Here is a 23,225-nt window from a genome sequence, read left to right as displayed (position 1 = left end):
TAAATTTTCTCACAATGTCCAAAGTATCTTCTTCTGTATAGCCAAGGTCAAATCTTCCAGCTGCTACCTCTCTTGTTTTGTCTATTTTAGTCTTAGTATATATTTTGCTCACCAAACCTGCTGAGCTTTGAATATTGTAGTACCTTATTTCTCCAGTAGATGGCACTCTAGGTTTCTGTTCCATATAAGGTAGTCTAACAAATACAGCTGATTGTCAAAATATCCATGGAGTTTAAAATAGACATAAAAATGCTATTTTCTCCTGAAAATCTTTTTTTTTTTTTAGAATGTTTTGGCTTTCCGCAGCTTTCCAAATCCAAGAATTCTTCTTGGGCTTTTTTATTTTATTAGGTTTTTTTCTTTTCCAAGTGCAGATAGCAGCTATTCTAAGCTTCGGAATTTCTTTTAAGACCCAATTTTCAAATTTCCAAAAATTTTCTTTATTTGACAGTTAGCAATTATCTCACCCAGTTCTAACACTCCGTCCAAACACTGCCCTAGCTCAATTCTTAAGTCTGGTTGTCCCAGCTTTGAGACAACGAGCGGAAAATGGCTGCTGCCCCAGCTACTTATCAGGAGAGCTGCTTCTGTCCTAGCAAAGAAATTGCCAATTCACCACAGTTCATGAAGCGCCTCTCCTTTCTTCACTGTCCCTACAAGATGGCTATGGTCCAAAGACCTCCAAGCAGTGGGTACCAGCTGGGTCTCGCAGGGCTCATTAGAGCTCTGCTAATTTCAAGTCTATTTTCACTGCGACGTCAACCAGAAGTCCCCTATTTGCTGCTTTCATAGACCTTACAGCAGCATTTGATATGGTAAACAGAGAAATACTATGAAGTAAATTGACATTTCTTAAAATAGAACCTAGACTCCTGGCTTTGATTAAAGCCCTTTACATGAGTACCTGTTTGAGGGTCCACTATGGGGTTAATGGGATTCACACAAATAAAGGGGTATGGCAAGGGTGTATCCTGGCCCCATTATTTAGTTTATATATCAACGACTTGCCAAGGTTAATGAAGGATCCCATGGTATACATGCTGATGATCCTAAATACTTACTGTATCAGCTTGCTTTAAGCTGATGATATTTTATTATCATATTCATAAGTAGGATTACATAGGCTTTTAAGAAGATTCAGCTCTTATTGCCAGGATAACTCCCTAATCATCAGTAAATCTAAATAAAAAATAATGGTGTTTGGAAAACACCATCAGAGACATGGGTGGCAATTAGCTGGTGAACTAATTGAGCAAGTTAACACCTTTGTATATTTAGGCATAACTTTTTCAAAAACTGGATCTTGGGCTTGTCATCATCAACAGAGTACATTTAGAGAAAAAGCCTGTTTGCATTTGCTGCTTAAACCGGGGTCGACAACCCGTGGCTCCGGACCCGCATGCGGCTCTTTGGGCCCTCTGCTGTGGCTCCCTGTCCCATCACTGGCTCGGCTCACCCTCACCTCCCTCGCCTGTCCTGAGAAGGTAAGGGCAACAGCAGGGGATGGAGAAGCAACCGGGGCTGATTATCTGGCGCCTTATTCCTCTTGGAGCTTCTTCTGGCCTTTGTTGGTGCTGGACATGTCTCACGTGTTTGGGGAGACATGCAACCTTCTCTCTGCCCCGAGCACTAGCCCGACCCAGTCACAACCTATGTCAGCCTCCCTAATATAAGGGCTGGTGGGGTGGGAATGAAATCCGGGAGGAGGGGATGATGGAAAGTGGAACAGGCCCACAGTGCCCACCTGTGGCTTTAAGAAGCTTATAGCAGTAAGAAAAGGAGACTGGCCCTGCCGAACCATGCATGCCCACCCAGGGGGTCAGGCTTGAAGAAAGCCAGAGAGCCCTCACCAGAGATGTGAGAAGGAATGGAAAGTTTCCCTTCCACTTTCGATTGAGGTGCGGATCGCCAGCCCTTCCAAGAAGCATATCTCAGATAAGAAATAAAACCCGATAACAGGTTCTAATGAAAACAAACTTTAATATGAAAATAAAATAAAACAAAACTTTACTATCTAAATTAATTACATCTCTGCAGAGCTATGTGCCTGCCTCGTGGCAGGCGAACAGAAGATCAGAAGTCTCTTTCAGAATGTGTGTGAGCAGGCACAGTACATCACTTGCTGATAAGGCCTGTGACCTGCGCAGTAAATCTTCAGCACGGCTAGCAAACAATTAACACAGTGACAAGATGCTCGCCCATCAACCAGTTTTCCCCCTCTCTCAATGTCTCTGTGTGTGTTTCTCTCCCCCTCTCCCCCTCCTTCTCCTCTTGTGACCCCCCCTGGCAGGCTGTGGCAGGGCCGGGAGGGTACACAAGCGCAGGAAGATCCTCTTCAAGCAAGCGGCCGCCTACCCCGTGTATGTCTTTGCTGTGCTTTGGCCGAGCCTGGCCGCTCAATTGAGGAAGGTGTCCCTACATTTGCACCCCTCCCACTCCCTCCCACAGCACTGCTGATCCTGCTTGCAAACTCCACCAAGCACAGCTCCAACCATTTCACTCCTGCATCCCTCCCAGCCAGCAGTGGCACAGTGGTGGGGAAGGTGCACACGCTGCCTGTTCTGCTCTCACCAGCTGGAGGTGGGGTTCTGCCCTGCCACCTCTCAGCTGGAGATCTACATTTGTTTGTTTGCTAGCCACCTCAGAGATGGGAGCTGCACTCAGGCTGCCCAGGTCCCCACTGCAGGGGGAGAAAGGAAGGGATCTCCAACACTTGGCTTTGCCTACCAGCCTCCACTCCTGCTCCACAGCCCAAGTGGTTGGATTCACAGAGATAGGTGGAGGGAAAGATAGAGGGTTAGATGGGGGGATACATAGGTAGATGGATGCAAGAATGGATGGAGGGGGGGATAGATGGAGGGATAAATAGGTAGATGGAGGGATGCCAGGATGGAGGGATAGATGGATAAATGGAGGGATAGATAGAGGGAGAGGTGCATGGATGGAAGGATAGATAGATGGAGGGATATATAAGTAGATGGGGGGATGCAAGGATGGATAGTAGGATGGATGGCTGGATGGCTGGATAGATAGATGATAGATAGATAGATAGATAGATAGATAGATAGATAGATAGATAGATAGATAGATAGATAGAGGTAGGTAGGTAGGTAGGTAGGTAGGTAGGTAGGTAGGTAGGTACTTGATAGAGATAGATGGAGGGAGAGGGAGGGAAGGATAGATGGATGGAAGGATAGATAGATGAGACAGAGAGGGGGGGAGTGAGGAAGTGAGGAAGTGAGAGAAGGAGATGGAGAGGGAGGGAGGAGAGAGAGAGACAGAGAGAGATACCCATTTCTCACAGTTCTAGAAGAAACACGGTCCCAGCACTTGAGATGTATTTTGGATGTAGATACAAGAACATCTGCTGCAGGAGTTAGAGTTGAATTGGGAATTCATACAATACATGCATTATCCAAAACTAGAGCATGTAACTACTGGTGCAAAGTCAATGAAATGGAGACTAATAGACTCCCCAAGTTATGCCTACTAGAGCAAATAAAATTACAATCACAAATCTCCTGGATCACCAAACTAACAAACTTTGTACGAAGCTCTGGCCTTCCTGTCTCTTGCATAAACGAGCTGCCCAAAGAATTAAGGATATAGAAGCACAAAATGATATAGCTATCCTTAATAAGATGGGTAACTTGAAATGGCTGAGCAAATACAAATATACTGTTCAAGTGGACAGCTATTTGAAGTTACAACTACCAAACATCTTAGGGAGATATTTACGCAAGTGAGATATGAACAGCTTGACACAATGGTGAGATATGGGAGATTCCATTCTATATCCTACAATCAGTTTCTCTGCATTTGCAGAGTGGCAGAGATAGAAGACCTGGCTCATATCCTATTTAACTGTTTCTTGTATAAGGGGGTGAGAGACAGGTATCTTGGTCTACATACCAAACAAATGACCCATTGGGATCCCCATATCAAAACAACTTACCTTATGTGCGACCAGAACCTGAAAATAACATTTAACACAGCAAAGTACTTAAACAAAATGGTTCGGTTGAGATCTGCACATGTGGGACTGATTGTGGTAGATTGCAGAGGTGACACCAAAATATAATTTTATCATATTTATCTATATCTTAAATTATTGTATTCTATTCCAATTTCATTTTAGACTGTATTTTATTCCAATTCCATTTTATACTGTATTTTATTCCAATTCCATTTTAAATTGTATTTTATTCCAATTTCATTTTAAATTGTATTTTATCAAATTCCATTTTAAATTGCTTTTATCAAATTTTAATAATAATTTGTTTCTGGAACTTTGCACTTTGATATGGCCCAAGGACTAATCAATACAGACTCAATGTCAAAGAATATTGGTGAACAGTCCTGAAACATGTACTATATAACAGAACATTTGAAAAGTAAGCCCAACATATCTAGAAATAAAAACATTATATATAACAACTGTATAATGTAAAAAACAATATATATAACAACTGTAATAAGAAGTCAGAGGTCCTCTGGATATTTGGACTTCAACCCCAATAATTTGCAAAATAGACCAAAATAGACCAATAGCACTTAGACTTATATAGAAGGAAGAAGAGAAAGGGAGAGAAAAAAGAGAGAAAAACAGAAATGAGAGGGAGGGAGGGGGGAGGGAGAGAGAGAGAGAGAGAGACCCATTTCCCACAGAAAACACTGAGAGCCCTGAAACCTGGGTAGGCTTGGTTGGGGGGTGTCATGTGACTGAGTGGGAGTGATGTTGGGTTGGCCATGCCCACCCAGGTTTTGTGGCTCCTGTTGGCTTTTGCAAGCAAAGAAGCTTTTTGTATTTTTGCACAGGTAATCCTTGACTTACAACAGTTCATTTAGTGACCATTCAAAGTTACAATGGCACTGAAAAAAGTGGCTTATGACCATTTTTCACACTTACGACTGTTGCAGCATTTCCACAGTCACGAGAGGCCAGGTGAGGAGAAGCAACTCTCAACGTGAGTGATGTCGAGTTGGCCATGCCCACTCAGTCACATGACCAACCAACCACACCTACCCAGCTGATTATTAGGGCAGAGAACCGGTTGTTAAATTATTTGAATCCCACCACTGGCTATATTGCTTGAGGATTAAAATTAAACAACAAATTTATTGAAGGATAGATGAATGTATATGAATAGAAAAGTTCATGGTGGATTAGAAAATATAACATTTTACAGAATTATCACACACTAAGGATAATGAAGCTTCAATAAATTAGTCTATAGTCTTAGATGATGGGGTTTAAGAAAAGTCCAGCATCAAAGAATATTATCCGAGACTTAAATTGTATAATAAAAGAATACCAAGAAATTTGTCCAAGCACCTTTTCCTTCTTTTTCTTTTTATACTATAAAACACAGCTGCAATTTGACATCTTTCTAAATTAAGGAGATTCCTGGAAGTCAGAAAATAGGACTCCTGCCTCAGCAGTAAAATCACAATTCATCATATGAAATAGACAACAAAAATATACTTCCTGGAATTATTTTAGAAAACTGACTTACCAAAACTGCACATTCCACATTCAGAGTTTTTTCTGGCTGCGCTGGCATACTATGTATTTCCAAGGAGAACCACACTTTGTAGCATGATGACTTGTATTCTGGGAAGGAAGGAAGGTAGGAAGGAAGGAAGGAAGGAAAGTCCTGAGTTTCAGCTGAAAGAGTTCAAGCACATTTAGCATTTTAGTATTTAAATTATTATGCTCTTTTTGAAGTATCCTGAGTATTTACACTGCCAAGGAGCAGAATGATTTGAGAGATTTATTTTCTTGGGATTGTAACCAGGATCAGTTAATTAAATTACATACACTGGAATATAGGTTGGAGAATATAGGCTGGAAACCCTAAACCACTATGTGATCTCTAGAGTCAATATGTCATCATACTGATGAACATTGGATGTCTTAGACAATGAAATACCTCCCTCCCTCCCTCCCTCTCACACACACAAATTTATTTATTTATTTGGTTTATATTGCCGATTTATATTTATAATGGTATGCTCACCTCAACTCAAGTTTAATAGAAATCTAGGAACATACAATCTTAGGGTTGGAAGGGACCTTAGAGGTCTTTTAGTCCAACTCCCTGTTCAAAGCAAGAGTGCTAATACCATCTTGGTCAAATAGTTGTCTAATCTTTTCTTTAAAACCTCCAACAATGAAACACCCACAATTTGAGAAGCAACCTGTTCCAATGCTTACTGTTCCATTGGAAAATTCTTCTTTATTTCCAAATTGGAGCTATCTCTGACAAGCTTTCAACCACTGCTTCTTATCCTGCCTACAGATTTTATAGAAAATAATATCTTTTCTGAAGCAGTCATTCATGTATTGGAAGACTGATATCATATTTTCCCTCAGTCTTCTCTTTATTAAGTTAATTAGTTCTTTTAGCCATTCATCATAGGATTTAACCTCCATTCCCCTTATGATCTTTGTTGCTCTTTTCTGCATTCTTTCGAGGGTTAAGCATCCTTTTGGTATTGATGACCAGAATTGGATGATATATTCCAATTGTGGCCTCATCAGTGCAGTATAGAACAACCAATTTTGTTGTATTTATTTTGTACAATGACAATAAAGTCTATAGTATCAGGACTATTACCATGTTTCCCCAAAAATAAGACAGGGTCTTATTTTTTTGACTCCCAAAATAAGCACTTGGCCTTATTTTTGAGGAGGTCTTATTATTCTTGAGGTCCAGGATGCAGCGAGTGTGGTCACCTCGTGGCTGCTGCTGTGTTGCAATATTTTTGGAAGGGCTTATTTTTGGGGGAGGGCTTATTTTTAGCACATGCGCTCAAAAGTCTGATTGGGCTTATTATCCGGGAGGTCTTATTTTCAGGAAAACAGGGTACTTACTTTGATCTTGATACTATACCAGAGGTGGCATTCAGTCAGTTCTGACCAGTTCTGGTGAACCGGTAGCACAGGGGTGGGTTCTGGCTTTTTCTACTGCCGGTTTGCTCAGAGACGTGCTGCATGCATACGGAGTAGTAAAAAAAAGCTTCTGTGCATATGCAGAAGCAAAAACAAGATGGGGCGTGGCAGGCCAAGTTACTACCTATTCAGCCGAGCCGGTCTGAGCTGGTAAGAACCCACCTCTGCAGTAGCAGAAATTTTGAAGTAGTTCAGAAAATCGGCAAATACCACTTCTGGCTCGCCCCCCCCCCCCCAATCTATTTGCTGCCTCCCAGACTCTCAGCTGATGGTCTAGAAGGAAAAAAAATCAGGGTTCACTTTTCAGCCAAAAGATTGCATGGCAAAGAAGAAGAAAAAACAAGACGCAGTCACTTTAAATTGAGAAGCCATGAAGCAGCTGCTGGAAGGAGGTTTTTAATTGCAGAAGTGAAGCGACATTCAGCAGTTCGTTTCTGGGTCAGCTGAACAACAAACTGGATAAGAGGAGGAATTCTTATATGGTTCTATGTTTTTGAAATTTTGGGATTTGTGCAATATGGGCTTTGTGTTTCTAAAAGTGTTTGGGTGATTCCCATTCTGAAATATCCCATCTTGAATGAGTTTGCTACTGATCTGTTTGCCTCCTTGTAAATGGAGCCGAATGTCCAATTTGCAATGACTTTTTTTAAAAAAAACTTGTTATAATTTTTTTACAAACATACAAAATACACACAAACACAAATTAGACATACACTACATTTACACAATACAGTACGAACAGGAACTTCCTGTTCTTTCTAATAGCAATTACAAATCGATACTGTTGTACTTCCAGCAGCGGCCGCTCTAGGAGTGCACTCTATGGTTGTGGGCTGGCTGCTGGAAGACTCTCTGTCTGACAGCCGGCCCACAACCATAGAGTGCACTCCTAGAGCGGCCGCTGCTGGAAGATTCGGCAGCCAAGTTTTAGAGTTTGGAAGCTGGAGAAGAAGTTATGCTTGGAGCGCAGCGGCGGTGGTGGTGCCCTGGCCCTGCAGGGAGAGCTGGGCCAGGGCAGGGTGAGGCTGGGAGGCATGCTTGCTGGGGGTGGAACAGGTGGTCATGCAACCCCCTTCTCCAGCCGGGCAGAGCTCCATGCACTGACCTAGGGGGTATCTCTAATGTGCCAAGCAGCGGGAGCTGGGGAGCAGACAGAGTGCCACATGCCTTGGCGCCTTAGGGATACCCCCTAGGTCAGTGAATGGTGCTCTGCCTGGCTGCTTCGCCCCTGAGGCTGTGCCCGGCTCTTTGGGAGCCAGTTTGTAAAGGAGCATCTGCCGGCAACCCCAAAACAATAAGCCCTCCCTCTATAATAAGCGCAAGGCCTTCCAAACTCCAAAACTCGGCTGCCAAGTCTTCCAGCAGCGGCCGCTCTAGGAGTGCTCTCTATGGTTGTGGGCCGGATGTCGGACAGAGAGTCTTCCAGACAGAGAGTCTTCCAGCAGCCAGCCCACAACCATAGAGCGCACTCCTAGAGCGGCCACTGCTGGAAGACTCGGCAGCTGAGTTTTGGAGTTTGGAAGCCGGAGAAGAAGTTATGCTTGGAGCGCGACGGTGGTGGCAATGCACTGGCCCTGCAGGGAGAGCTGGGCCAGGGCATGGTGAGGCTGTGAGGCATGCTTGCTGGGGGTGGAACAGGGGCTCGCGCAACCCCCCCTCTCCAGCCGGGCAGAGCTTCATGCCAAGCCACGGGAGCTGGGGAGGCGGGCAGAGTGCCACATGGCTTGGCGCCTTAGGGATGCCCCCTAGGTCAGTGAATGGTGCTCTGCCCGGCTGGAGATGGGGTTTGCTGGGTGGCTGCACATGAGCGTGGTCACCTCATGGTTGCTTTGCCCCTGAGGCTGTGCCCGCAAGGGAGCAGCCACCCGGCAACTCCCACCTCCAGCCAGGCAGAACACCACTCCCCAACCTAGCGGTTTCCCGAAGGCACCAAGCAACGTAAGCGCCTTTCCCCTCAGCTCCCGCGACTTGGTGACTTTGGGATACCGCTAGGTCAGTGAGCGGTGCTCTGCCTGGCTGGAAGGGTGTGTGTCCAGGGGGCGTATTTTCGGGGCTTATATTATTTCTTCTTCCCTTGTGAAGTATTTTTCATAAAATTCCTGTACTACTTCTATATTCTCTATTTTATATCTTTTTCCTTGCCAAGAAAACCAATATCCCTTCTGGTACCAACCATCTGTACATTATACTGTTTTTATTTAACTGGTTAATTAAAAAATGGTATTGCCTACGCTGTTCCCAGACTCTCCTTAGTATCTGTTTAAGAATAATCAACTCTTTTCCCTTGAATGTTATTGTCCCTTTTCTGTTTTTTTGTACACTTTTTCTAGGGTTTTTTTTTTTTTTTTTTGCAAATCTTATATGCACTTCTCTCAGTAGCCTATGTCTTCTGGCATAATTGGTGTGCACACAGTAAGCCTCATCTATGTCTCCTCTCAACTCTTGTTCCTTTCTCTGTAAAATTTCAGTGAAGATTTTGATCATTTTTCCTTTCAGGTCTTCCTCTTTTTCTTCAACTATGTTTTGGAATCTTAGATAAAATGAAGATCTTTCATTTTCAAGTCAGATTATTCATATCTCTAACTCTTTACTGTGCAAGTCATGTCCATATTTCAACTCCATTTTCCCCATCTTCTGATCTGTTTGTTCTATTTTTGTTTTGATGTTCTAGACTTTCTATTTGTTGATTGTTAAGGCATTCTGTATCTTTTCAATTTTGTCATCCATGTTTTTGATATTTCCTTTCAACTCTCCCATTTCATTTTTAATTTCTTCATGGTTCCTCCTTGTCTCTTCATGGTGTGTAGCTATCAGTTCCTGGGTTTTCATCATTGTCTCTTGTATCATCTGGAGCATCAATTGCATACTCTGCATTGTTTGTGCTGGTCCCATTGTTCCTGCCACTGCTCCACCTTTCTCCAGCCCCAATTCACTCTCAATTGATCTTTGAGGGAGAGGATGTTGCTGAAGCAGGGTTGGATGCTGTTTTCCCCCTGTCTTCACTAAATTAGTATTAGTCACCATCTTTATCCCTCTATTTATCCTCACCCACAATTGCATACAGGTTTTACTTTACTTCTACTTTATCACAAATATCAGTTGTTATATATTTTAATATTTAACAATAATTAACCTTTCTTAATATCACGTTTCAATATCTAGACAATCCTATATGTTATTCTATTCTATTTTTAATTCTTAACTATTATATATCACAGAATTATATATCATAGTATTATCTTATGCAAATAAATATCATTCAGTTATGTCAGTTATACAAATACTCAGTTCTAATAATTAGTTTCTTTATGTATTTCCTTAATCCAGTTTATGTCACAGTTGATTCCTCTTGCGTCAGCCTGGAAAATTTATATTCCACTAGACGTCACTCTGTCCTCAGTATCACTGTCCATTCTGTCAATCACAGTCAGTAATCACAGCAGGCCCAGGGGCAAAGGCAAAACAGAGGGGGAGGGTGGTAAAAGAACTCTCCAGCTGGAGAGTAAGTACTGTATATTTGTAGAATATCCCCCCACAAAAGAAACTTGAGCTCTTCGTTACCTGGATTTATTGTTCATGGTTGAAACTCTGTTCAAAGTTCAGCTATTCTTTGGAAAGAAAAAAGAGCAGAAAAAAGAGCAGAAAAGAGAAGAAGAAAAAACCCAACAAGCCCGATTGTTATACAATCCTTTGTGTGCTTTCCTGGTCTTCTCACCAACCAATATATCCCGCTCCCATTGTCAATGTCGGATTTTGGTTCTTTCTCCTCCCTCTCCTCTCGGGTTTCCCACTGTGGCCACTTCTGTTCTATTATTCACACTGCCACTTTCAGCTCACTGTCTTGGCTTTCACTGCTTTTCGGCAAAAATCTGGACTGCAAAAACAATCTTCACCACAGAGCCTTTTTCTTTCCAGCTCATCCTCTCCACCAATTTCACGTTGTCCTCTTTTTTTTTTGGGGGGGGGGGTTGTCAATGATAACAAATGCCTCGATTTCAACTGCTTCCTCTATTTGCTTCCCTCTTATGCGGTCACCATCACTCCAGTCCTGTCCAAGTGACAGGATAGATCCTCGTCTGTTTAGTGGGTTTCTCCTACCCACTGGGGGGTTTGCCTTTCCACCCCAGTGTCTTCAGAGTTTCCCTCTGAATCTGCTGATCCCTTCGGGATCCGCAGCACTCAAAAAAGAGCCCAAACGAAGAAGTTTGAGTCAGGCCTTGGTTTTGCTTCTCCCTTTGACTTTAGGAGATTCGTAATTGGCAATGCGATACTAGCGAATGAGGGAATAAATTGGCGGTAAAAATTTGCAAATCCTAAAAAACTTTGTAGCTGCTTGCGGGTGCAGTGGGCCGCCCATTCTGTAACAGCCCGGACATTCTCTGGGTCTATTTCAATACCCTCATGAGAATTTTGGTACCCAAATAGTCAATTTTTCTCCTGGTGGAATTCACACTTAGACAATTTGGCATAAAGTTCAGCGGCTCAGGGTTATTTCAGGACTGAGCGCACAAGTTTTACGTGTTCCTCTAGTGCAGTGATGGCGAACCTATGGCACGCATGCCACAGGTGGCACGCGGAGCCATTTGTCAGGGCACGTGAGGCGCTGCCCTGTCAGCTGCCAGCGCGCATGCACACGCTGGCCAGCTGAGATCACCTTTTTAAAAACCATTTTTGCCTCCCCTGAAAAAAGCCTCCCCCTCCCCCTGGAGGCCCTCCGGAGGCTTCAGGGACCGTCCGGAGGCTTCCCTGAAGCCTTTGGCATGCTTAAAACAACACTCCGAGCAAACCGGAAGTGACTTCCGGTTTGCTCGGAGGGTGGTTTTAAGCGCTCCGAAGCCTCCGGACGGCCTCCGGGGGGGGTGCAGGGGAGGCTCTTTTCACCCTCCCCAGGCTCCTATAAAGCCTCTGGAGCCTGGGGAGGGCGAAAAAAGCATGCAAAAATGGGGGGAGCGCGTTGTGTGCGCATGCGCATTGGGGGGGTCGCGCATTGCATTATGGGTGTGGCACGCCCGCACACGACTCCCCTGCGCTCCCCCCCAATTGTGGCACGCGAGCCAAAAAAGGTTCGCCATTGCTGTTCTCGTGTTTCCATGTAGACTAGGATGTCATCAAGGTAAACTAACACCCCCTTATAGATGTGTTCATGCAGCACCTCATTAATCAAAATGGTTGGCGCCCCCTGCAGTCTGAATGGGAGTTCTCTAAACTGGAAACACCCCAGAGGGCAGTTGAAAGCAGTCTTCCACTCATCCTCTGTTTTTATCCAGACTCTGTAGTAGGTCTCCCTTAAATCTAATTTAGTGAAAAATTTCCCCTTTGCCAAATGAGCTAACATGTCCTTCATGAGGGGTAAAGGATACACGTTTTCCCTGCCAATGGCATTCAAGTTTTTGTAGTTGACGTGTAAGCTAAGAGAGCCATCTTTTGTCTCTCGAAATAAGACAGACAAAGCTGCCCATGGCCTAGCAGGCTGGATGAACTCCCTCTTTAAGTTTTTATCAATGAAATTGTTAATTCCTCTAGTTCACATGGGGTCATCGAGTAAATCTGTGGTTTAGGAAGTTTCTCCCCTGGGAGAATTCCTATGCTGCAATCGGTGGTGCAGTGAGGGGGGAGCTTATCGGAAGACCTTTTGCTGAAAGCCTCTTTGAGGTCCCAGTATTCTTTCAGAATTTTTTCATCCTCCTCAATTTTTTCGCGTGAAAATGCTGCCAGGTCTGTTACGGTTCTGGCTAGGTGGGAAGTCTTCCCTTCCTCCTTTGTCAGCTTGGCTGAATGGATGCGTAGCCAACCCTTCCACCAGTTCACCTGAGGGTTCCATTTCTGTAGCCAAGGTAATCCCAATATGAGGGGCCATTCCATCCCCGGCGCCATGATGAAACTCAAGGGTTCTTGGTGGTCTCCCATCCACATCTCTACTGCTTCGGTTACAAAATGGGCCACCCACCTCAGCAACTGACCCATCCAACTGGCAAAAGGCGATGGGTACTTTCATTGTTCTCACTCGTAGAACCATTTTTTCCACCACCTCTGGGCTAATTACACATCTGGTGCAGCCAGAATCTAAAAGGGCCAGCATCTTCCCCTGGGAACCTGTTGAGGGTCCTTTTAGTTCTACTGGGATGCTCATTGGGCCCTCATGAGGATTTTCTAAGGGGTCATCATCAGAGTTGGCTTCACTTTCTCCTGAAGAAGGGGAGGGGTTTCCTTCTCCCGCTGGCCTGGAGAAAGGAAATCAGCAACTTCCACACCTTTCAGGGCTGTTTTGTGGCATTTCCCTGGCTGCTTGTCGGGTTTCTTCCCTCCAGCTGAAGTTGGTTTTGGGCCAAGCCTAGAGTGGCAGTCTGCAGCTCGATGCCCCTCCTTTCCACATCGGAAACACACCATTGTTCTGGGCTTGGTTGCTGACCCCCCTTTTTCCTGCTCTTGGGGCCTCTTGGAGCCACCATCCAGTCAGCTGCGGTGCCTTCCAATGCCATAGTAACACCTCACTTTGGCAATCTCTGATGGGAAATCCTCTCCATACTCTTGCATGTAATTCCAAACTTGAACCCCCCCAAAATCCCAGTGCTTTGGGGTCTCCCCCCGTACTTCACTCCAAGAGGAGGAATCTTTAGAATTTAACGCCTTTGGGGGGCTATCCCCCTTGGGGAAGCTTGAACCTCTGCTGCGGTGGCAGCAGCTGGAACTCCTCCAGCTTGCCCAGTTCCTGGAGCAGCTCCCACAGCTGATTCGGGGTTAGCCAGAGCGTCTGTTCCTCCCTCCGCCTGCTCAGCTGTTCCAATCTCTCTCTCTGTGGGATCTTCGTGCATTTGGCGATTTCCCCAGGCCTCTTGTAAAGCATGGGTCATCATGAGATTCTCTTTTTTGGCTTCCTGTCAGGCAGCCTCTGGTCTTTGGCACTGGGTGGTTGTAACTCCTGCCAGCATCTCCTCAGGATCAGTCATCTGTTCCACTCCCAGCGACCATCTGGGTCGGACCGATTTTTCTTCCAGATTCAGTTCAGACATCCATTCTGTTTCCAGGGGAGGAGAGGATCCAGCAGCCCCGATGGTCTCCTGATCGCTACAAGGGTTAGATATCTTGATGCACCCCCCCCCCCTACGGTAGCTTTTAACTCCGAGATGGGTGCAAAGAGAGATCTTGCTTAATGTCAGGCATACCTCATTCAGTATCCAAGAAAGAAAAACCCCCAACTCCATTTGTGTAGTGATAAAGGTACTTTTATTGGACATGAAGTGAAAACAGTTAAAGTGAAGCAAGATCTGAAGCAAAAACGCGTGAACATGTACATATCAAACATTTACCCAGGACCCTGGGTGACAGGAGGGTGACAGGAGGCTTTGGCTGGCATGCCTGACCAAAAGGGTGCCTTTTCAGTCCGGGCGGGGCTTCTGGAAGAGAGCAACCAAAGCAGCTTTTGCCTCCTCCTCCTGCCATGCGAAGGAAAAGCCCCGGGCAGACGGGCTCCGTGGGCTGCTCCAGCGTTGTCGAGTAGGCTTTTGCTCTTGACCCCTCCCATTCCTCACCAGCTGGCAGAGGTCAACCCTGCTTCTCCAGCACCAAGTGGGCTCCAAAGCAGAGCAGCAGGAACTCTTGACATCACATCCAAGCTCCTCCTGTGCATAACCCAGCTCTTCCACTCCCCCTTTTCTACCCTCCAAACAAAAGATTTCCACTGGTGAAAGTAGACCATAAATCTCTGAAAACCTCTGAGGTTGCTTCTGGAGGGGGCAGACAGCCAGCATTTCCCTGTTCCACAGGTGCCTGCAGCCTCGGAGCCTGCACCAACTCCTGCACAGTAAAGAAAAACTCCTAGTGAATACTGGGCATTCTCGCACTCAAATGGAGACGAGAATGCTGCCCATCTGCCCCCTCCCAAAGCAACCTCAGAGGTTTTCAAGCTCATCAGGAGACACATTTTAAAAAAAAGACCCCCCCCCCCAAAAGCCGCAAGATCTGGAGCTGCCAGTCTCCAGTAAGATGCACATCACGTGGCCCGCGCCACCCCATCCCCTGCCCCATCTGCCATCCCCAAATTGTACCCCACTGTGAGTGTCCCTCAGTCATTGTGTGCAGGGAAAAACCTTACACAATAAAGAAAAACTTCCCAAGAGTGCAATAACTTATTAATTGCCTCGAACAAGATAAGTTTTTCTTTACTGTGCAAGGTTTTTCCCTACACACAATGGCTGAGAGACGCTTGTAGTGGAGTGCAATTTGGGCCCACCCTCCCACCCCAAAGCAAGGCTCATCAACCACAGTTAGACTCAACAAGCCAGGGGTTGCTCCTTCCACCAGCTCCACTGAAGATCCCCTTCATCCTTTTTGAGTTGGTCCGCTTTGCTGTCTGGGGAACAACCGAGTCAAACTCTCCTGCCCAGCGGCACCCCCCCACTCCCCGTGCCGGACTGCTAAGCCAACCAATGGTGCGCAACCGGAGCCAACTGGGCATAAAGACGGGGTGACAAAGAGCCTCCGAGTTGCCCTCCTGCCTGCTTGCCCAGCACTCACTCAGCTGCCCCCTCCGATCCCTCTGCTTGATGTAGCCACTCACCGGCGACTGGAAAGTGAGGTTGTCCACTGCCTGTTTGCCCAGTGATCCCCTACCCAGCTATCCCTCCCTCCCACTCCTACCCACCCACTCACCCACCTACCAGACCTCTTAACATCCCACCCACCTGGGTGCAGCCCCTCACTGGCTCTTTCTTCTTCTGTTTCCAAACTAAGCCATGGTTGGTTGGTTAAAGTGCGGGTTGGATCCTAATGTTTCATCACTGGAGGCTTTTAAAAGGGAGAACTTTTTGGCAGCCGGCTGACTAAGAAAACTCTCATCCGTGATTGGCGCTGCTGCTGCCGTCTGGGCAGGCAAAGGCAGTGGGCGGCAGCTGCAGCCTCAGTCTGGCATGAACTGTGGGCCTGGTCTGGGGAGGTGGGGAGCGGCTCACCCAGGCAGCTGCTGCGACACCTGCAGGAGGAGTGCCCCTTTCCCATGGTTGCAACTGCAGCACCCTGCTCCTGCTGGCGTGCTCAGCTGGGCCGCAGGGCTGGCTAGGTCCCATCCCACATGTTGCACCCCCTCCCAGCCTTTGCCCACACCTCTGTACCTTTTGCGGGTGTGGAACACTTGGAAGATCCTAGTTGCACTTTACTCGTGAGCAACATTGGCCAGGAGAAGCAGGGAGAAAGGCCAATGGTGCTCACAAGTAAACTGAGGCTCCTAAGTGGGATTGAGCCAGGGTGGGTTCCAGCTGCCACTACTGCCAGTTTGCACAGGGACACGCCACACATGTGCAGTGCAACAAAAATTGCTATGCGCATGTGCAGAAGGCAAAAATAAGATGGTGGCATATATGACGCCACCGAGAGAGCCAGTTCGGGGGTGTGGCAGGCCTGGGTGTCTGCTGGTTCCAGTGATGCAGGCTGCCAAGATACTACCGGATCGACCAAACCATGCTGAACCGGTAGGAACTCATCTCTGTTTGCAGCTCTCTGCCAGTAAAAATGGAGCTTGGGAGGGCTGCATGCAGCCCTCTCTGAGACCCATTTTTATCCATGATGGCTTCCTGCAGCCCACTGCCAGCAATAACGGAGGTCGGGAGAGCCACACGGAGCCCTCCCTAGGCTCTGTTTTATGCTGCGATGGCCTCCTGCAGTCTTCTGCCAATGAAAACGGAGCTCAGGAGGGCCACATGAGCCCCCCCCCCCAAGCTCTGTTTTCACTAGTAGAGGCACTGAAGGCCTGTCCTTTGCTTTTTCCAGGGCAGCCCTGTGGGCCAGATCTAAGCACTCTGCGGGCTGGATCCACTTAGTTTCCCATGAGCACTCTATTCAAAGGATTTTGTATGAGTTTTCTGACATCCTCAACTCTCACTTCCATATAAAAAGGAGGTGGAAGGATATTCTTACAGATAACTATGTTTACTTGTCTCAAAATTTATTCCCTGAAATTATTTCACACTATAGTCCCCAACCACTCCCTCTGTTTCTGTCAGAACTGCCATCTCACATTTGTGCTCTGCTATTGCTTGGTACAGTCTGCCATGAAGTCCGGGGAGCCCAGATGGGAGGGGGAAAGATTCAGGGATAACAAAGAGTTCACTGTATTCACAAGAGATGTGGCTTCAAGGTCAGAGAGCTGAGAATGGATTGCAGCTGCATTCCATCCCACACATGAATCAACCATTCCAAAAACTATGACTTTGAATTTGATTAGACAATGGAGCCCAGCAGGGGAATGCACCTGGGGGGAGAAATTACACTTGGGGATTTTGGGCACACTTTTCAGTTCTGGCTTTTGCTCTACTGTATTTCATTTGACCTTTAGTAAACTATACCTTTCTCAACAAATGGAGTTAAGGATCATTCTTGCTTAAAGGCTCAAGCTACGGTAGGTCTGACATTAAGCCAGAACAATTCTTGCATGGCTAAATAGATTTCAGAAGATCTTAATGAAGTGTTACAATTCCAGCTAATCCCAAATTCTGAGGTTATTTTTCATTTCAAACTGAAATAATCAGAATACTAGGACTGTTAGAAAGTGGTGGTGGGGGAAATCACATGAGGTTTTGGGGAGGTAAAATAAGATAGACTCTATATGGTCCTGAAAGTCCATATAAGGAGGGATAATGGTCCCTCAGACTGTTGGGGGGCGGACTTTAGTTTTAAAAAAACATGAACAAATTTCTATGAACACTGCACATATCTTCATTTGTAGTGCAAAAATATGAAATAATACAATATTTAAAATGAAGAACAATTTTAACCAACATAAATATACTACTAATTCCATGCGAAGTGTGGGCCTGCTTATTTGGGATTACAGGGCTAAATGTCTGGAGGAGAATTCACAAACTGATTTGCTTTTTGCCACACTTGTGCATGTGCTACACATGAATATCTACCAAAATTGTTCAGCAACCAATTTGGTGGATGTATTTTATATATGGAAGTGTTAGATTGGGTGAATAGATGAGGCAGACTCAGGCTAACAGTAACAACAGCTCTTTATTAGTCAACACTATGTACCGTGTTTCCCCGAAAATACAACCTGTCCTGAAACTAAACCCTTGCGACATTTTTCGCATGCACAAAAATATAAGCCCACCCTCGAAAATAAACCCTCTGGACAAGCCCCCCCCCCCCCGACCAGGCAGAGCACCGCTCGCCGACCTAGCGGCATCCCGAAGGCACCAAGCCACGGGAATGAGGTGGGGGCAAAGGGGCTTGCGTTGCTTGGTGCTTTCGGGGTACCACTAGGTCAGTCAGCGGCGCTGTGCCCAGCTGAAGAGGGGGGGTTGCTGGGCAGTGCTCTCTTGCGAGCAGGCTCCCGAAGAGCCGGGCACAGCCTCAGGGTCGAATGGCTGTGTTGCGCTGTCGCAGCAGCAACGCAGCAGCCATGAGGTGACCAAGCTTATGAGCAGCCGCCCGGCAACCCCCCTTTCCAGCCGGGTACAGCGCCACTGACCGACCTAGCAGTACCCGGAAGGCACCAAGCAACGCGAGCGCCTGTTCGCCGCCCTCCGCCTCCTGCGGCTCGGTGCCTTCGGAATGCCCCTAGGTGAGTGAATGGGGCTCTGCATGGCTGGAGAGGGGGGGGTTGCGCAGCGGATTTTCCGCTCCCCGCTCGCGCGAAGGGCATCTGCGCTGCTGGCGCCGTCCACCGCTTGGTTTTTTTTTTCAAAGCACGGAGGATGGATGCCGCTCTGGAAGTACGCTCTATGGTTGTACAATCTGCAGCCCACAACCATAGAGCGTACTTCCAGAGCGGCATCCATTCTCCGTGCTTTGAAAAAAAACCCAAGCGGCGGACAGCGCCAGCAGCGCAGATGCCCTTCGCGTGAGCGGGGAGCAGAAAATCCGCTGCGCAACCCCCCCTCTCCAGCCATGCAGAGCCCCATTCACTCACCTAGGGGCATTCCGAAAGCACCGAGCCACGGGAGGCGGAGGGTGGCGAACAGGCGCTCGTGTTGCTTGGTGCCTTCCGGGTACTGCTAGGTCGGTCAGCGGCGCTATACACGGCTGGAAAGGGGGGTTGCCGGGCGGCTGCTCATAAGCTTGGTCACCTCATGGCTGCTGCGTTGCTGCTGCGACAGCGCAACACAGCCATTCGACCCTGAGGCTGTGCCCGGCTCTTTGGGGACCCAGTCACAAGGGAGCAGCCGCCCGGCAACCCAAAAATAATAAGCCCTCCCCTTTAATAAGCCCAAGGCCATATTTCGTGGGTCAAAAAAATATAAGACCCTGGCGTATTTTCGGGGAAACACGGTACAATCCAGCAAAGACTCTGTCTGGCAGCAGCCCTTTTATAGGAGCTGTCAGACGTCTTAACCAATCATCTTTGAATATTTTCTTGCCAGATCAGAGGACCTTGGTGGAAACTACCATATTGTCTGTCAGTATGTAACACCCCTCCCCTCTTAGTTGGGCTGATCCGGCTGGTTACATACTCACACAGGTAGGCAAGTTTTCTGGTGATTCACTCTGACCTGTGCAGTTCAGTCAGTGCTGGAACTTTGGACAGGTCGGGTGGACCTGTTGCATCTCTGGCTTCTCCTGGTGGAAGTTCCTGGAACTTCCCAGAGGACGTGGCTGGAGTTTCTGGAGCCGGTTCACTCGGAACTCGCTGCGACCCTGCACCCTCACCAGATAAGTCCCCCGGTACCTTCGGGCTTGAGTTGTCTGTGGAAGGAGTGAATTCGTGCTCCTTTTGGGTAGGGCTTTGGCTGACTCCTGGAGTTACCTCTGGCTGCCTAAGATTGGAGTTGGAGATGCGGCCTCAGAGTTGGTCAATGTGCCATCTCCAAATTCTACCGTTGAGGCCCGGTAACTACTGTAACCGTGGCAGGGATCCAGAGAGCCCCCCTTGTGTAGTTGTGGGCGTAAACGCGATCCCCTATGCTAACTTGTCTAATTTTGCTGGTCGAGTCTGGGGGAGTCACGGCAGAATAGTTTGGGTGTAGCCGGTCAAAGGGCGGCTTGGCGGGCCTTCTGCCCGTGGTAGCACTTGGAGTGATGTGCTGGTAAAGGAGGAATTGGTCTACCCATGTTTGCCAATCTCCCGGCCCCATCCTGGATAGGGCTTCTTTTGCAGATCACACAATTCTCTCCGCCTGTCCATTATGGCCGGATGGAAGGGAGTGACCAGGGCATGTCCAATTCCCTGAGTAGCTAAATAAGTGTCAAATTGCATGGCCATGAATTGGGGCCCATTGTCCAAGACTAGGATGTCAGGCAGGCCATGAGTGGAGAAAAGCCTCTGTAGTGCCTTGATGACCGCCTCTGCTGTGGTGGCAGTCATGAGGACTACCTCTAACCATTCAAGTAGATGTTCACAACTACCATAAAGACCTGGCCATGAACTGGGCCAGCGAAATCAGGGTGCACCCTCGACCAGGATGACTAAGGCCTTTCCCATTCCCTAGCGGGTGCCTCTGGAGGAGCTAGTCTGGACTCCTGGCACAGTGTGCAGGTAGCCACCCACTCTTCTATCTCCCCATCCATGTTAGGCCATCACACGTAACTCCTTGCCAAAGACTTCATCCAGACAATTTCTGGATGCCCTATGTGCAAGGCCTCTAATACTGCAACTCGCAGTTTGGGTGGAACAACAACCTGGTTCCCCCATAGAAGACAACCCCGCAATACAGATAACTCATCTTTTTTGGTTACAAATGCTTTAAACTCATCTTTTTTGGTTACAAATGCTTTAAACTCAGACCCAACTGGCCCCTTGGGCCACCCCCTCCACACCCAGTTCAAAACTCGTGGCGAGTGGCGGGGCTGAAGTCGCGACAGCACAACATGCGATCTCAATGGTCTGAGATCGCAGTTGACACTTTTGCCACTGGGGGGGGGGGGTCCAAACGGATCTAAACTGTCCCGAAAAGACAGTGAACAGGAAGAATACATCTTGCTGATCTTGAGGATATCGCAAAATCCCCAAAAGAAGCAAGAGAAATTTCTTCAAGCCGGTGACAAAAAATCCAGCCAAGGCTGATGAAGTCAGGGCAGCCCCAAAACAGAAGGAATGGAAAGTGAAAGTGTTTCCAGCTGGTGAGGAATCCTTATTGTTTTAAAAGAGAGACTGCCTATAAAAACTTAAAAATTGATTTAAATTGAAGAATAGAAGAATCAAGCGGTGATATTAAACCTGTAATGGTTCTGGACAGTAGCTATCCCATTTCTTTATATGCTATCTTCATGGATGGAATCTTTACAAACTTTTTAAAATGGACGGATCAAGTCTTCTTTTTCTACCTTTTTTTTCTGTGACGCTCTGTGATTTATAGACAAAACTTTCCTCTTTCATCGCTGTATTTTTAAAAAATTCATTTAAAGACTGGACCTCTTTTTCTAATTTGAAATACAAAGTAGATATAAAAAAAGAAATATCTTAAAAGTGCTACATGCTGGGAGGTTTTGTTGATTGGAGCTTTGTGTATTCAAGCTGAAGTTTTCCTTTTCTTCACGGTTTGTTTTGACGGCTCGTTACAGAACGATAGGGGTAAGCCAAATGGCCTTTGAAGTGTGTTTTCAACCAGAGAAGAGGGGGGGAAAATCTTCCAAGCGAGAGCACTTTTGTTTAAGATGGCAGAATGTCAAGAAAATATAGAGATTCTAAACTTGCAGACAATATTTTCAGAATTACTAAAACTAACAAATACAAATGAGAGAATTGAACAAAAACTGGAATATTTGGAACAGCTAACAGAAAAATGGGACGAAAAATTTGATGATGTTCACCAAATGCAAAATGAGGGGATTAAAATCCCCAAAAAATTGAAGTAGAAAATGAATATAAAGCGATTAAAATTGCTGATATTTATGGCAATTGGTTCGTTTTTGAAAATGCAAAGAATGGAATTTTGAAAGAGGAAATAAATGGAGAGGAAATCTATTTCAAAGGGCAAGATAAAGAAGAAGGAGGAGGAGGAGGAGGAGGAGGAGGAGGAGGAGGAGGAGGAGAAGAAGAAGAAGAAGAAGAAGAAGAAGAAGAAGAAGAAGAAGAAGAAGAAGAAGAAGAAGAAGAAGAAGAAGAAGAAGAAGAAAATAAAGAATTTATGGACTAAGAAACTCAACAAAAATATGGATAACACTGCTGACAATTAAAGACAAGCGGAATAAAGAAGCAGAAAGAAGGCATCAAGATTACTGTATATGAGACATCTTACAAGCAAGGAGTTGCTAGGACTAGTCCATACAAAGCTGATTAAGAAGAAGCTTAGAAGATTGATACCACAAATGGCAGAGGACATAAAATTGTTTGTTATTGGAAAGATACAGGTTGATAGATGGAAGAGTATAATTTAAAATTACTAGCTAAACCTAGTGAAATTTAGTGATAATAGGTATAGTTAAATAAAACATTGATAATGATAATACTGTACACAATGTGTAGTGTTATGATAAGCAATAATTGGATATGGATATTGAATGATACTCATGAAGGGAAGGCTAGAAATCCTTTTGGATTATATATAAAGGTCAATAATAATAATAACAATAAAAAAGAACTAAATTAGATACAGTTACGTTTTGATCATTAGGGGGGAAATGTTATGATATAGGATATAGCCAAATAAAGAAAGGATAATGATTATATATATATATATATATATATATATATATATATATATATATATATATATATATATATATATATATATACCGTATTTATCGGCGTATAACACGCACTTTCCCCCCCGAAAAATAGGGGGCAAATGATGTATGCGTGTTATACGCCGATATACGCCAGGCGATATACGCCAGGCACACAGAAAAGGATCGCGGAGCGCTTCGCCCCAAAAGCAGCTGCTTTTCTGTGCGCCTGGCGTTTAAAACATCCGGCTATCTATCTAAACGCCAGGCACACAGAAAAGGATCGCGGAGCGCTTCGCCCCAACAGCAGCCGTTTAGATAGATAGCCGGATGTTTTAAACGCCAGGCGCACAGAAAAGCAGCTGCTTTGGGGCGAAGCGCTCCGCGATCCTTTTCTGTGCGCCTGGCGTTTAGATAGATAGCCGGATGTTTTAAACGCCAGGTGCACAGAAAAGGATTGCGGAGCGCTTCGCCCCAAAAGCAGCTGCTTTTCTGTGCACCTGGCGTTTAAAACATCCGGCTATCTATCTAAACGCCAGGCGCACAGAAAAGGATCGCGGAGCGCTACTCAGTGGGGTGTGGGCGAGAGGAGGAGAGAATGGATGAGCCGTCTCTCCTCTCCCCGACACCCGACTAAAATGCTTTCTTTCGCCCGCGGAAGAGCTCGGGT

The 23,225-nt window shown here is 46.2% G+C and overlaps 1 protein-coding gene across 1 annotated transcript in view; it reads right to left on the bottom strand.

Moving 5' to 3' along the window:
• CFAP47 (cilia and flagella associated protein 47) overlaps positions 1 to 23,225 on the bottom strand; it is a 390,847-nt gene that overhangs the window by 136,354 nt on the left and 231,268 nt on the right. The window contains exon 51 of the mRNA XM_081950234.1: positions 5,517 to 5,614. Within this exon, the coding sequence (XP_081806360.1) occupies positions 5,517 to 5,614 (98 nt within the window). The remainder of the gene's footprint in view (positions 1 to 5,516; positions 5,615 to 23,225) is intronic.

Source organism: Natrix helvetica (genome assembly GCF_964273705.1).
Source record: "Natrix helvetica genome assembly, chromosome: 4".
Taxonomy (NCBI): domain Eukaryota; kingdom Metazoa; phylum Chordata; class Lepidosauria; order Squamata; family Natricidae; genus Natrix; species Natrix helvetica.
This window is presented reverse-complemented; position numbering and strand designations above follow the sequence as displayed.